The sequence below is a fragment of the Aplosporella prunicola genome (genome assembly GCF_010093885.1).
Source record: "Aplosporella prunicola CBS 121167 unplaced genomic scaffold K452scaffold_25, whole genome shotgun sequence".
NCBI lineage: Eukaryota > Fungi > Ascomycota > Dothideomycetes > Botryosphaeriales > Aplosporellaceae > Aplosporella > Aplosporella prunicola.
Genome location: NW_022983553.1, coordinates 398,042 through 413,316, shown reverse-complemented (window position 1 = coordinate 413,316; position 15,275 = coordinate 398,042). Strand labels below are relative to the sequence as shown.

General features: G+C 57.4%; 4 protein-coding genes across 4 annotated transcripts; 3 read left to right on the top strand and 1 right to left on the bottom strand.

Annotated features, from left to right (window-relative positions):
- Positions 1–1,212: 1,212 nt before the first annotated feature.
- K452DRAFT_321475 (uncharacterized protein) lies at positions 1,213–1,765 on the top strand (the record flags this gene model as incomplete). The annotated part of the gene is made up of 2 exons (XM_033544397.1): positions 1,213–1,310; positions 1,382–1,765. 2 exons carry the CDS (start codon positions 1,213–1,215, stop codon positions 1,515–1,517), a joined length of 234 nt encoding a protein of 77 aa, XP_033393838.1. The 3' UTR covers positions 1,518–1,765.
- Positions 1,766–7,085: 5,320 nt separating this feature from the next.
- On the top strand, positions 7,086–9,081 carry K452DRAFT_234725 (uncharacterized protein; the record flags this gene model as incomplete). Its single annotated transcript, XM_033537382.1, has 5 exons — positions 7,086–7,195; positions 7,336–7,641; positions 7,678–7,956; positions 8,011–8,047; positions 8,107–9,081. 5 exons carry the CDS (start codon positions 7,086–7,088, stop codon positions 9,079–9,081), a joined length of 1,707 nt encoding a protein of 568 aa, XP_033393837.1.
- Positions 9,082–9,241: 160 nt separating this feature from the next.
- K452DRAFT_95473 (uncharacterized protein) lies at positions 9,242–10,058 on the top strand. Its single transcript, XM_033547350.1, has one exon. It carries the CDS (start codon positions 9,402–9,404, stop codon positions 9,972–9,974), a length of 573 nt encoding a protein of 190 aa, XP_033393836.1. The 5' UTR covers positions 9,242–9,401; the 3' UTR covers positions 9,975–10,058.
- A 196-nt stretch (positions 10,059–10,254) lies between these two features.
- Positions 10,255–11,407, bottom strand: K452DRAFT_95469 (uncharacterized protein). The gene has a single exon (XM_033547349.1). It carries the CDS (start codon positions 10,987–10,989, stop codon positions 10,402–10,404), a length of 588 nt encoding a protein of 195 aa, XP_033393835.1. The 5' UTR covers positions 10,990–11,407; the 3' UTR covers positions 10,255–10,401.
- Between the last annotated feature and the right edge of the window lie 3,868 nt (positions 11,408–15,275).

Here is a 15,275-nt window from a genome sequence, read left to right as displayed (position 1 = left end):
TTTTATGGTGGTGGTGGTGTGGATGGGGGATGGAACTTGGAATGGTGGGCTGGAAGGTGCATAAAGAATAGACAGTTGGGGTCACTGGTGCTGTCACTGTCAGCATCAGCGGCTGCGGTGGTGACGGTGATGTTGCAGGTGATTTGTTGAGCGGGGTTGTGGTTGTCTGTGTTTGTGGTTTGTGGTTATGTAGGGGAGGGAAGCGTTAGAGACAATGGCGTTTTGCGACATCATCTTGAACGGGTTGTGCGGGGTGTGGTACTTTTCCGGTACAGTCGTCGGCGAATGCGTGTATATGTGAATGTACATGTGTGAGGGTGAGTTTATCATTCAGTGTGAAGCACCCCTAACACACCCATCTATATAACCCCATTCCATGACTCTAACCACCGAATCGAGCTCGTCGACCTGATGGCTGGCCGACTGGCGTAATCGCTGCTCTGACTGAAGAATGCTATATCTAAAACGGAGCGGTGCTTACTCTGTTCGGACGAGAAGCAATGAGGCGAGTTCGATTCTCTCTCTTGTTTTGTTTATTTGTTTTTTGCTTTTACCAACAGGGTTGTTTTTGGGTTTAGATTTTGGGTTGGTGCTGATGGTGGTGGCGTGGCTGGCTGTTAGGCGGTGTTTTTCTGTTGATGTACTGGGCGATCGATGAAGAGGTAATGGTGTCCGCTACAACCGGGATTGTTAGTGCTTGTGTCCATGGCAGTGGATCGATGCTCATCCGAAGCTTCCCTCCCACTGTGCTCAGAAGACAAAATGCTCTTTCGTCACTTATCGTTCTCACCCGCCCTCGCCTACCTCTACTTGACTGCCGTTGCTGCATCTCATCGCACGCCATTATCCCTGTATGGATGAACGGAAGGAGATTTGCCTGACACTAGAGATAGGTGAGGGATAGGATGGGTTCGATGGTTAGAGCAGGTCCATCGGAGTTGGGGACTTGGTACATACATGTTATGTACCTACTTACCTACCTACCTCTCAACCTATACTATCACCTTTGCCGTCAGCGCCGCCCTTCAACAGAAAAGCTAGGGTGCAGACTACCATAACGGTATACCGCGACCACCAAGCCCGCCACCGATAGCCGCGTGGCAACTGTGCCCTTTCGATGCCTCTCTGTCCATCGCAGTGATGTGTGGGGTTATACAGCGTAGATACGCACGTGTAGCTCGTCCGTTTGAAGATCGAGGGAGATCGAGCGCCATGTCGTGGGACAGCGCGCTCGCCGTCGCCGTCGCCATCGCCATCCGCAACGAGGACGAGGCTTCTTCTTTCGTCTTTCGGGTGCTCATCAGTTCGTGGTACGCAGCAGAAGTAGACTGCTTCACTGCTTGCCAATGCCGTAACGACAGCAGCAACAGTGTCCTGCCAGCATTCGCATTCGCGGGCTCAGAAGCCTGGAGAAGGGTGGCGCCACCGGCCTCGAGACCTCGAAGGCAGTGACAGCCACGACCAGACAGCAGAGTCAGGAGAAAGACTCGGAGAAAGGCAGTGAGGCTGCGGAGTAGAAGCGGGGAGGGCTGCTTGCCTTAACACAAGCATGTGGGGTGCGCCGTGGCTAAAAACAGACCTGACACCGGACCTGCGACGCATACTGCGCCGATGGCGTCGTCCGCGGCTTGCAGTGTACACGCGTCCGCGCAGGCGCCCGCGCCCACATACACACACAGCCGCATTGCAGAGCAAGAGCAGCGCAACTCAGCGTATAGCCGGACGACGCAACCAAGAAAGGGAAGATGGACAGATGGATTGGCATACTAATGGAAGATACAGTATACCTAGGTAGTAGGTAGTCAGGCAACCCTTCCATCTTCCCCTCTATCACCAGGGCACTTGCTCCGCGTCAGCCGCTCGGACCCCAAGGAAGAAAAAACCGGACAGAAGGACGGACGGACAAACGGACGAGAGGAAAAAAGAAGAAAATCTAGCCAGGGCCGCGCGCGCTCAGCGCGCCCAGCCTCCTCCGCACATCGTCAGAGCATCGTCATCAAATTCAGGAAAGTCCTCCTGACAGCATGACACACCATGCCACGCAGCTGACTGTCCATCCCACGCCAAGGAGGCCAGGTCGGTCTCCGCTATAGCCATGGCCAGCTCGCCGACGCCTCATCGCGGCGCCTGTCTGTCCCTGTCCGCAAAGCGCATACCTATGAGGCATCCTGGCGCGTGGGATGAGGTACTGCGGGCAAATGCGGCGATGCCGGCGCCACCTGCTGCGCCTATTCTCGTGCAAGCATGGCTGCGATGCCCACGTCAACGGCATATGGGTCCGCGTTGCTCAAGCTTGCCCGGTTTCATCTGCCCTGCAAACGTGTAGACGGCCTCTCCGAAGGTCTGCTGCAGACATGCATGGGTGGGTTTCCATTTTTGGATGACGTTCTGCTACGCGGTGAGCGATGGTGGTCAAGGTGCCTCGAGAGCTGGCGCGTGCGTTTGGCTGCTGGCCAATTCCAAACAAGGTCGGCGGCTCCGAAACTGCCGGCTGCTCAGTGCGGAGCCGCACTGCCAACTTGCCTCGTGCCGGGTCCCGCTTCCGCTTCCGCCCTGGTGTTTGTGGCTGCGCCCTACAGCAGGGCTGCCACGAGCCCGCACGCTCGTTCCCTCGCTTTTTTCCCGAAAGTGGGGAAGGGGAGCAGTTTGCTCTATAGTTGAATTTCCTTTATAGTGTGTTCCCGTTGCTGATCGGAACCCATGCGCGTCTCCGGATGAAGGTAGGAAAGGGAACCGCTGCCGCTTGACGCCCGTTCATCAGTCACATACAGAGCGATGAAGGCGGATCCAGTCTCGTAAGCGGAACCCGGAACTTGCTCGCAGCCGGCTCTGCGAAAAGCATCAGCGAGAAAAGAGCGACACGCACTTGCCGTAACCAGCTTATCCGGAAGTCAAGCCCTATTGTCTATCCGCATTTGCATAGCGTAGCATTTGTCCAGAGCGTCACCATCTCCAGAGACCAGCTCTCATCGTCGGGATCGACATCCGATAGAGAAGAAGGGAAGGTCTTGTAGAGACCTTCCCAAAATAAACGAGTGATAGCTAGACAAGGAAGGCGTGTACTGTGTACCGAGCGTGGCCGGATCGGTGGAATATAGGGGCACGCCTTGCTTATAGGTGGGCGGTGCCTGTAATAAGGGCGCCTTTCGCCCCGGGCGTATTGTGCCCCTTAGATTAGGGGTGATGGACAGAGATGTCGCCCTAAACGCAGGTACAGATGTTGAAAACGAGGTCCGAGGTGGAGCAATGGGTTTGTGAGGGCATCGCCGGCCAGGAACGACAGGCTAGCAGCGCAGAGGACGGTCAGTGTCGGGTCGGCGTTGCCGAGGTTGTGGATAGCCATGGATCAGCTCATGGTTAGCAGACTGACGACAGCAAGCGTGAACATTGGCACGTTCCACAGCGACCGCGTGGTAATCCGTTGGGCTGAAGCCCTAGGACTCAGTCAGCATCAGTCAGCTTCGACGCCGACAATCCTCAATGAACAAAGGGTTGATCTCTGAAGACGGACGAGACAGTGACATCAGTAGGGTATGTCGACGACAGACGGTGCTCCCACCGTCATGTTCGTTGTGAAAAAGGGGAAAAAAATCAAGTTTGGTGTCTGTGTCTCGTATTGGGAGCTAAATATGGCAGGGAGCTGAGGCCGGGGGTGGCGGAGCCGTGCGCAATACGAAGCCGGTGTGTTTTGGAGAGCAAGAGCTCCGCGAGATGTCAACATTTGCCACGGTTACGGCGGCGCTTTCCTGAGGGATACCGCGGTGAGCAGAGCCAAACTCAGCGGCGTCCGGCGCTACTCTGTGCCATCTCGCGCTGCCCTTGGTGGTGCGGAGCTGCCATTGGGCCCTTCGAAAGATCAACAGCTCCGGCATTTTGAAGGGCCACAGCGCCCCAGTGATGTGAAACTGACTCTGCGGTCTTGTGGAGGCTTCAATGTCCGTTCGTGGGCCCTCTCGGGTTGAGAATGGACCGAGATCCTGGCGTGTTAGATTCGGGTTCTATGGAGCTTCGTGGCTGCCCCGCGGGTAACCGCTTATTCAAGCCCTGCTTCCAAGTGCACAGGCAGGTACAGCCGGGAATCGACACGCTTGGGGAAAGGAATGCAGTGCCGCCGGGTGAGCTGCATCGGTGGCCTGTCAAAAGCCCGCCGGCCGGAGAATCTGTGGGCCTAAAATCGTCCGCGCCATCCAGCTCCCTGCCTTTTTCTTTGCTGATCTCGTGCATATCGCTGAGCTAGGGCTTGGGAGACGTGCAGGACTGGCCGTCAAATCGTGGCCGTCTCATGTCCAATGCAACTGGACTCGGTGCTGCCACGTTCCCCCCGATGATCGATGAAAGGTGAGCGTTGATCCTCCTTTGTGAGGTCTTTTTTTCCGCAGAAGCTGGCTTGACCCTGGTAGGAGACTGACTGGCAGCGTGCCCGATCGTGCGACGAGCTGCACATAGGGGCGCTCCAAGTGATGTCTGCTTTTCCGGGTCCGGTATGAAGGCTCCAGGCGCTTGGTCTCGCAATTTTTTTGGAACAAAAGACCCAACTTTTTCGTAAGCCTTGATTTTCGATGCCAGAGCACGCAAAGCGTCGTGTTTGTCGGACTGATCTGAGACCGGACAGCGGGACGAATCCGACGATGCCCGTGGGCGGTTCAAGTGCCCTCACATGTTTTGGCGCCCCGAGTGGCGGTGCAGCGAGTCGTCCCCCTGTGGAAGCGGATTCGTCCAGACCGAGCGGGGCGCGCTCGGCTTCTCCGGCCTTCTAGCAAACCTATGCTGTGTCGTGGTTCTTCGGTGCCGATCGGTCGTCTATCACCGTCGGCGCCGCTCACTGCGCGCTCTAGACGAAACCGGATTGCGAGTCTTGTGACGAACTATTGAGAGAGCGCTGTGACGGATAGCTGGCGCGGAGCACGCTAAACAGATGACTTGTAATAAGGAAACGGGTGAGGAGCAGATTACGCGGTTCAGTGGATTTGGGTTGCCTGCACACAGCAGAGAACGCACCAAAGTGAGCGATTTGACGACGAAAGCTCTAAGTTTTTTGTGCTTTATCTGGCGCGGGCGATTCTGCTAGATTCAGAGAGAGAATGTGTGAAATGAAATCATTGTGGAGTCCTGGCTGGACCAAAGGACAAGTATTGCTCTGGAAGTCAGGTGTTTGCAAGCAACATCATACCGCCAATCCACAAGTCACGCCGGCAGCAGCTCCAACTTGTACTCACGGTGAGCGGTCTAGGCCCTGCCAGATCGTCTGCCTGAGACAGGCGTGAGAAAAATTTTCGTGCATTTGGTGAATGGCAGGGACGAAGCACTGGCGTCTTGCGGTTGGTGCGCTGTCGTGGCATAGAGCTAGGTAATGTGTCTTTGGTGGTCTTGCTGTGAGGCTCTTTGGCAGGTGCGGCCGGTGTTGAATTAAGCTCTCGCCGACCCCCGGCGGAAGTAAGGTAGGCAGCAATCTTAGACATCATGTCAACGATTGATTGATTGTCGGCCGACACACACACATCTTAGTCAAGATCAAGAGAAGCGATTGCAACCGCGGTTAGCGAGTGCTTAAATTCAATGCGGGGACGAGACTGTACAGGACGGATACCTCCTTCTGCACCGGGCTTAGCGCGACAGGGAGATTGTTCACGTCCTTTTTACCACGTTGACGAGGGTGTGAAACGCGCGCGGTAGAAGGAGGAGTTTCCTAATACATGTAGAGCGGCCACGCTTTCGCCTATATACAAGAGGGAGATGCTGAAACGGTGGGCTGTGGCTGGCATTGCTGGGGGCTAAAAATACCCAGGGCAGAGGATTTCGGCCGCCAGTTGATCCGGGGAGGCGGATTTCTGTTTCATCGCGCACGCTGACACGCCGCAATATCGGCGGCCCAGCAGCGCGGATCGGTGAAGCCGGCAATAAAGGGACGGTTTGATACGACGCTGGGACGTCATCGTCAGCCTTACGCGGGTGCGACTCTGCTGCCAGCGAAGCACAGCCACTGCCACCTTGCCGATGCTGTCCCGACGCTTGTGCCCGCTCGCCTTCAGCTTCACGGTTTCATCCTCACCGCGGGCTCCACTGCGCGCAGGTCGAGGGATGGACATGGTAATGCGTGTGGGGCGCGCGTGTGGTGAAAGCGATCATCTCTCTCGACTCGACTCTCTCGGCCGGCACAGACAGAGTGTGACTGACAGACAGACCGCCACGTTCGCCCAGCGCCCGCCGGCCGGACGAGGATCGGGGCAAGCGCAACTGGGACCCTGCCCGGATCTCAGCGTCGCGTGCGCTGCATCTGCATAGCACAAAGATTCGCTTAAGCCAAGTCTAAAAATAGGGCCCCAGCACAGCTCCGCCCAAGGCCGGGGGGCGTAATGATTGACTGCCCTGAGCGAGTCACCAGACAGTGGCATCTAACCGTGCAGCCCCCGTCAGCCAGCGCGGTGGGAAAGAGCTTGGTCTCCCCGCCCGCAGCGAGGCTATGGCTCGTACGGAGCTTGCTGCTGCTATGACATCGGTAGCATGATCATACGTCCCCTGGCCGCCCTGACAAGCTCCCGCCCAAGCTGGCCCGCACGGCGGAGAGCATTTTAACCTTACACACCTGACTAGGCAAGGTTGAGGTAGCTGACTTTATTTTTATCCCGCCCACTGATGCATGCCCAGTCCCTGCGCTCGGCAGCTCACTGTCGACTCTGATCAGATTGGCACCCACGATGGCCAGCGCGCCATAAAGTCTCATGGCAGCCGCGCCCTCCGCTCCATCTATCCAGGGATTCCACTCAAACACTCGCTTTGGCTCACCCGCCGTCACATTCGTTAGGTTGGCAACGGTCTCGTTTCGGCTCCCGCAGGCTCCACCGCGCATCAGCCTTACATTGCTCCCCCTCGACCTGCAGGCACATCACTTAAAGACTCTCGCTTTTCTCTTGAGTAAGCTGCGCTTGGCCCAAATCACGCCGCCTCTCGCTCGCTCGCTCGCAAACCCGTCATAGCGGGGCACCCCACGATCACCCACCAACTTGTCCCGTGCCCTCCCACCGAGGCACTTATATACCACCGCCGCCCTACCCGCTTTCCGGAACTACCTCTACCCTCTGTCCCCCATGGCCGGTCCGGGTGGTGGGCCTTCGCGCCGCAGTCACACCAAGTCCCGCAAGGGCTGCAAGACGTGCAAAAAGCGTCACATTCGCTGTGATGAGACATTCCCGCAATGGTAAGAGTTTTTGAGAGAAAGAGTGGAAGAGAGAGAGAGAGAGGAGATGGAGATGGGGGGAGAGAGAGAGAACCATGAACCCCCACGTGCGGGGTGCAACTTCCCATCCGCGTCGCTCCTGCTGACTTTGTCGCCCTCAGCCGCAACTGCACCAAGCACCAAGTCCGCTGTGACTACAACGATAGCCCCGCCTCAGCTGCTCCGGACAGCCCCAAGGGCCCCCAACAACCAAACCTCCTCTGGACCTCGGAGATTGAGGCCACAATCGAGAATTGGCGCCAGACCGGCGAGTTCCCTTTCCCCGAGCTGAATGTCTACCCCCATCCGCAATGGCACCTCTACTCGAAGACGGACCTGCGCCTCATTCACCATTTGTCCTCAATTTCCAATGAGACGTTTCGTGCCAACACCTGCAAGTTGACCGTCTGGTCGGAAAATATGCCGAAGTGAGTGGGCCAATTTTTTTTTTTTTTTTTCGCAAGTGGCTGGGGCAGCTTCGTATTCGCCTGTGCAGCGACTGACAGACTCGGCAGGTTCTTGAGCATCGCCTCCTCCTATCCCTTCGTCATGCACTCCATCCTGGCCTTCTCCGCGTCGCATCTGGCCTGGATATCGCAGTCGACCGAGACGCGAAACCTCGCCTTTCACCATGGTGGCATCGCGCTGAAGGGGCTGCATGAGGCCATCGGCAACTTCTCCAGGGCAAATTCGGATGCGGTCCTCGCGTCTTCGCTGCTGCTGTCATGGCAAGCCACGGAATGGTACGTTTGACGGCCGGCCCCGGCCTAGATTTTAGCGCTGACGATCTGTTTCAGGCGAGGATGGGCGTCTCTCATGACAGGCATCAAGACGGTTGGCCTTCCCCGGTGCGAGTCGACTTGTTGAGTTGCGAAAACTGACTTGCCGTGCAGATCGTCAACGCCATGCAACCCTGGAGACATGAATCAGCGTTTGCGGATTGCATCGCGGAACACGGATCGACCTTTTCGCAGAACTTCACCAATTCGGCCGGCTCCTTCATGACACCAGATGCGCGCCGCGAACACCTCTCGACCCTGCAACTCGTCCACGGCTCCATTCAGCGGCTGCAGATGCAACCCCACCTGGCGCATTACGAGCAGGAGAGGAAGTGGCTGGAGCAGCTCAAGGGCTACATAGAACGGCTGAGGTTATCGAGTCCGCCGCAGACGCCGGAGGAACAGTTCACACAGCTTTACGCGCTCCGTAAATGGCTCTTCTGGGTGCCCATCTCGCTACTTTCGGCTCGAAGCGGTGATCTGAACGTCTTGGTCGTGCTCTCGTACTTTTACGCCGTCGCGGTTGCCATCGAGCCCATCTTCCCCGATATTGGCGCGTCTTTTTGCGCCGATAACGCGTTGCTGCCGCTGGAGGAGATCAACCGGTACATGGACACATTGCAGGCAACGCAGGGCTACTCGCAAGCCGTGCAGACTGCGGTATACCTGATGGACTTCCCGCGCGAAGCCGCGACGTCCTACCGCACCCGCCGTGATTGGTCGCGCCAGCAAACGGATGACATGCAGCACCTGCAACACAGCCCATACGGCCTGGAGACGCTGAACCTGGATCTTGAAAATCAGATCCAAGAGTACGGATACGGCCAGAGCCTCAGCCCTGCATTTGCCCCGTCGCCGCTGCACATCCTGCCCTCTGGGCTGATGCCGGAGCTGAGGTCACCATATTTGGAGGTGCCCCGCTCAGCGATCGACTACCGCTCGAACAGCGCCTACTCGTCGCCGCTCGGATCGCCAGCGGCGCCTCCGCTCGGCTACACGCAAGACGACAACATGTTCAATTTTGGCGGGATGGGGCTTGGGTACTCCGGCGGGTTCGTGGCCACCACTCCTCCGACGGTATGGACTTAAACAAGGATCGAGGCTGAATCGCAATCGTCTTCCAGGGATCAGTCTCAGCACCACCATCAACAACAACATCAATACCAGTCCTCGTACGACGACCCGACGTTCAAGGGCAAAAGTCGCGATGACGGCATGTAGTCTCGCGTTAACGAGCATGCATGCGTCATTAGCACCGCCGCCGGCGGCCACACCACAACATATACACTCACGGGGACTCGACAATGCACTCGCACGCCGCAATGCTGCGATGGCCTTAACTTCCACATCTTCTTCGACTCGCATAGAGAGAGCGCGCATTTGCATACCCGCATTCACGACATTACGACATGCTGCATAAATTGCATCGTTTGGCATTTTTTCTTTGGTCTTCCGCTGGCGCGCAAGTCGTCCAGACGAGACCAGCCGCCGCCGCCGCCGCAGCAGCAGCAACAGTACCGGCATCATCATCATCAGCAGCAGCAGCGTCGACGTCCCCACGACGCTTCGGCGCTCCCGCAAGGACGTCTCATTTCCCATGGAGCGACAGCACATGGGAAGTGGCACGGGCGGGCATCCGCTGTCAAGCACGACGCAGGGTTCCCCATGGATGGCCTGTGGATCAGCTGGGGTGTCTCGGAAGGAGTGAGGGGAGGGAGAAGAGGGGGAAATGGGAGGGGATTGAGTGGGCAGACAAGCGCGCGGGGTCCGCCACTCACCTTTTGTTCTTCGATTCGATTCTTGTTTTTTTCGTTTTGGATTTGCATAGCTGCGGCGCCATGGCGGGGAGGATTGCTGAGAGAGTTCTTCTTCTTTACCCACCCATCCATCTACCCTACCCACCTTTACCACTATATCTCGTACTCAGACGCATCGTATCTTGCGGTGCGTCGATCACCATTAGTACCAATTTGTTTCTCTGAAGATCTTAAGATAAAAAAAAAAAAAACATTTAGCGCAATATTTACCTACTATCTAGTAGCTAGCCATCAAGCAAACAAACAAGAATGGATTCAAATCAAAACATGCGGAGATGAAAGCAGGACCACGGTATAATTGCAGTTCAGTACTCTACTTTCCACAGATCGGAGATGTCAAAAGGACGAGAAACGAAGTCAAGGTGGCCTTGCGGGCACGCACGCACACACACGCACACAGACACAGGCACGCACTCTCTCACACGTTCTCTCTCTGTCAGTCCCTCGCCCTACCGGGCCCCTCGTCCTCGACATCTCGCCAACGCCGCACCATGGCCTTCGTGCCCGCCCTGCGTGGCGCCACCCCACGCACCCACCGCGCGCAAGCGCAACCCCTCACGCGCCGGCGTCCGAGCGTAAGAGCCTCACTCACCTACGCACGCCGCCCGGACACGCATGGTCCCCTTCCTTCGCTCCTTGACGTTTTACTCCGCGACAGACGAGAGAGCGCACACACGTGCGAGCTTCGGTGCGCTCGCGCGAGCGCGCGAAATGAGCGAAAACGAACGAACGAACGAATGAACGAACGAACGATAGCAGGTGTGCGAGCACTGGAGCAGTGCGGCCGTGGGCGGGTCCCTGCGTGCGTGCTACTGCTGCGTGAACCGTGAACGGGCGTTTGCGTTGTGTCATGATGGATGGATGTGGATGGGAGGGGACAGCCAGCCCTAAGCCGCTCCGCAAGATGGCCGATTGACCGCTCTGCCTCCCTCCCCTTTGCCCTTTGCTTGCCCTTTGCTTGCCCCTCCCGTTCGGTTCGGCGGTGCGCAGAAACGTGGGTGCGGTCGGTGTGGGAGTGTGTGCGTGCGTTTGTGTTTGCGTTTGTGCCTTCGTGCCATGGGTGGCTGCTCCAAGGCTCGGCCGCACCGCGCGCGACTGGCTTTGGCTCCGACACCGACACCGACGCCTGCTTGCCCGCTTGTTGCTCGCTGCTCGCTGCCCGCTTGTCCATCCATCGCATCGGTTGCTATGTGCCTAGTAGTCTCGAGGCAAGAGGCGAGCCACCTAGCTACCTACCTCCCTACGCAGCAGCGTCCAGCAGCGCGCGCGTGTGCAGGGACAGGGCCAAGCCAGCACACCGCGGTCCATCAGACCGAGTACACGGATGATGGTGTTGCTGTCGTGGGTTCTCGACCATCAATCATCATGCCATATTTTACGTGAGGAATGGAGTTCAAAGACGAGACGAGGGGGAACGGGACCGCCTAGGCGCGAATGTTCTGGAAGCTCTGGAAGCGGCTCCACGTGCGTGCGTGGGTGTGCGCTGCACGCGGTGTGCTGGGTGGATTTGTAGGGCAGGAGGCTGCTGCACTAGGTGCTACCTAGGTGCTGGCTGGGTAGGTAGGTGCGCCCGCCACAGGCAGGCCAGAGCCTGTTGCTGCCGTATTAGCTAAGGGAGAGGAGGGGTTAGTCATGGTGATGCTGTGGTGTTCGGGCACGATGCTGCAGCGCGGCCTAGGTACGCTATTGCTACTCTACTTCGGAGGAGGCGTGTGCATGCTACCGTGTGTTTGTAAGACGGCAGCGCGGGAGCACGCTTGTATGTATGTATGTATGCTTGCACGATGCGATGCACTGCGATGCGATGCGGGAGGATGACTACTCCCAGCGCCGAATGATTAAGGTCACGAAAGAAACGTAACGGCAGCGCTGCACGCGCGCGAAAGAGGAAAGTCACGGCGAGTCCCAAGAGTAATGGCAACGTCAGAGTTCATTATTGCCAACGACCCCAATAATAATGGACAGATGGGTGCAGAGCCAAGGGCAGAAAAAAAGTTAAGTCTACTTCCAGTGCTCTGCGCTAGAAAGCGCAACAGCCAGATCTAGCATGCTCCCGGTTAGTTGTAGCGGGGAGGAAGGGCGCTATGATGACGCCACGGCTGGCGTGCGCTTTGTTTTATTGTTAGGTGCTTCTAGCTGCTCTGGGCTTCGCTACTAGGGTCGGTCACTCTGTAGTGCCATTGATGTTTACTTAACAGACGTGTGCGCGCACAGGAACTACTACTGCTACCGGTGCCGGCAGTTTTGATGGGCGTGGAGATGCGACTAGCGCATTAGCGATGTCCTGCTACGCAGGTGGGTAAGTGATCGCTGCTGCTGGTCCTGGCGGTGCTGCCGAACCGGCACGGGTACCGTTTGCCAGGCGAACGGATGGAATGGGTGCGTGGGCGGATGGATGGATGGATGGATGACCGGATGGAAGGGTGGATGGATGAGTGGATGCGCTGCTGCGATGCTGCGGTGCAGCAGCAACAGAATGGAAGAGACATGGAAGGAAGGTCGCATGGCAGCAATACCCATGCAAACCCATATGGCATGATGAGCGAGCCGGTGCGGCGCGCGCAGAGCCGCGACGAGACAGGCACTTGAACAGGCATGTCGACGCGTGGGAATTGATGCTTGATTTGGCGGCATGGCATATGTCACTCAGGCACCCCGATGGGCAGTGCAGGGAGGATTTCATCTCAGAGAGAGAACAGGGGGGGAGGGGAGATCCCATGTTCGTTTCGGCAGATGTTGTTGATGCGCCGGCACTCCCCCTGTCCCCGCCGCGGCCGTGTGGCTGCTGACTACGGATTAGCTCGCTGGACTAAGGGCGTCATTCTTTGCGGCCCTTGACCCTGGGCGAAGGATTTTTGGGAGAGGCGCGAGCGAGGCGCTCGTGCCGCCGTTGCGTGCGCCGTTGCCGCGCTGTTTGCCGACGCGCGTCGGGAGCGGCCGATGATGGGGAAAAGACTGTGGTTGAGGGGGAGGCTGTGTTGTTTGAAGTCGTGTGAATGTAGGCAATGCCGCCTGTGTCATTACTGTACATATTATATGGAGATATGGGCCAGGGTGTTTGATATGGGGCATAAAGTAGAGCAGGGTGAGCTTCAGGCCTTGACATGCAGGGGAGAGGATGATCGCATGGCAGGGTGACAACGCTTGACACTGACACTCTGAATAATAGACCACGATCGCTTAGTAGTCACCGAGGGATCGAGCATGTTTCTTACGCGATGGCAACCCCGTTAGTTACGGGCGTAGGATGGAGCTGTGTCCGGCGCATGTCAGAGGAGGCACAAGCACATGACAAACACTCTTCTTAGTCAGCAGCAGCAGAAGGCTGTTTCCATGTTTGTACAAAGCCTCGGAGAAGAAAAAAAAATGGAGAACGGAGAACGGAGAACGGAGGGGCGCAGCAGAGAGCAAAGCATTCTGCATTGGAAAGCGAAAAGCATTGGGATCGGAAACCCGCCGGGGATCCGCGGGCGGCCGCGGGAGAGCGTGGAGAAGGCCCTTCGCGAGTCAAGACGGGCGACACCCTAAAAGGAGCAAGTGGCCCGACCGGCCATGACATTCTTCATTTTTTCTTTCCTTCCTTTTTCTTACGTCCGGACGCTCGGCCTTTGCTGCGCCAACTCTTCCTTCACCACTCACCAGTCACCACCATCCTGCCACCCTGCTCCTCCATCATCATTATCCTTTTAGTGTTACCCACATTCGATCGCCAACCATTTCATCAATCTATCCCGACGCGAGCGAAGCGTCGTCGCCCCGCGCGCCATCTCTGAATCTCAGACATGCAGCCGCGACGCCCCGCACCGCCAGATCACCCAAGCCGTCCGCCCGCCCGTTGTCTCAGCCCGTCAGGCTGCCAGTCCTGGCGGAAAACAGCAACAACTGACGAAACGATAGGAAAATGATTGATAGCTCGCTTGTCCAACCAATCACACACAAAAGCGCCGGGCCAGCACGCAGGCAGCACAGGCACGCCCTTTCACCTTCCTGCTCAGTCAGTGCTCCTTGACCTTCGCTTTCTTCGCTAGTCGGCCCGATGTTCCAGCATCCTTGATCCCGCGGCTTGTCTCAGATCCGCATCGGTTTTATTTTGGGCCCCTCCCTCTCCGTCCTGCGGCGGAACCCTCACCGTTCCGCTCGCCGGATTTGGGTCTTGGCGTTCTCTCCTCGCCAAGCCGTGGCGTCGGTCTTTGCCCTGTTTGGATGTGGGATTGTACCTACATACCACCGCGAATATGGATATAGAGAGGATACGTGAACATGAATGATGACGACGGTCATGGCAACATGCTGAGATGAGAGTGGACGTCAGTGTCGCTGCTTGCTGCCGTGTAGGTGAGTGGATTGAGATGAAGTAGGTAAGTACATCCAACTTTATGTCTACCCATTCATGCATCCATTTATATTCTACTCGCACACGCGTGCCTCTCTCAGGTCCCGCACGTCAAGCAACCACTCCATCCAAATACACACAGCACTAGCACGAGCACCAGATAAGCCATCGCTGGTCCGTTCCGACTGAGTGAGAAATATAGTCTCGAAGAGGCAGGAGATAATCAACAACAAAGAACTATATACATACATAGCACAACTCTCAAAGCGATACACACTATCTTTCACCAAAAGCCAAGCCTCATCTCCAACGTCTATCTACATATGTACACGCGCCAACCCCACCACATTATTGCTCGAAATGTCCGCCCTCGCACTATATACACACGAGCTAGAACACCACACATCCCGTGACCGCAAACAGCTGCACCCCAGCCACTATAAGCGCTTAGTCCATCGCAGTCGCAGCAGCACCAGCACCGCCAACCACCATCCGCCGTCTGCCGCTCGTCGTCGCCGATCACCGCACACGTCAATCGCAACACACAGACACCCTATATCACAAACCCAGGTATTGCACTACACTACACTACTCTACTCTAGGTACAATATTGTACATTACCACGTACATATATAGTACACTACACTACCACGCACCCGGCCTCCTCAAGAGATCGCCCTCTAACCCCAAAACGCACCCCAGCCCGGGGCCCATCGGCCATCCCAATCTCAGTCGGACGCCGGGGCACACCGGGCACGCCGGGCACGCCGAGCCCTTCCGGCCTGCCTCGTCCGGGCTCTCCGAGCATCGCGCGCTCGCGCGCTGAACAGCCACCCCGAGCCCACAAATGATCCCCCCCCGTGGGTGCCCTCCCCCTGCCGGAACCCCCATCGCACGCGAGCGTGAGCGTGAGATGAGCCGAGCGAGCTGCGGGCGCGCCCCCTGGGCTGGGTCGTGAGTCGTGGGTCGTGAGTCGTCGTTCATTATTGCCGTCAATAATGTCACTACCGTCCACGATGTAGGTTAGGTATGGTACCATCACCGCCGCCGCAAGGCCCCCAAGCACCGCCCACAACCTACACAGCAGTGACACAGCCCACCGCTCTCCTAACCGCCCGCCCGCCCTGGCCCCG

Bases quoted from the DNA above. Each gene is read 5' to 3' on its own strand.
- K452DRAFT_95473 (XM_033547350.1), top strand. From the start codon at position 9,402: ATGCTGCATAAATTGCATCGTTTGGCATTTTTTCTTTGGTCTTCCGCT.
- K452DRAFT_95469 (XM_033547349.1), bottom strand. From the start codon at position 10,989: ATGCGATGGATGGACAAGCGGGCAGCGAGCAGCGAGCAACAAGCGGGC.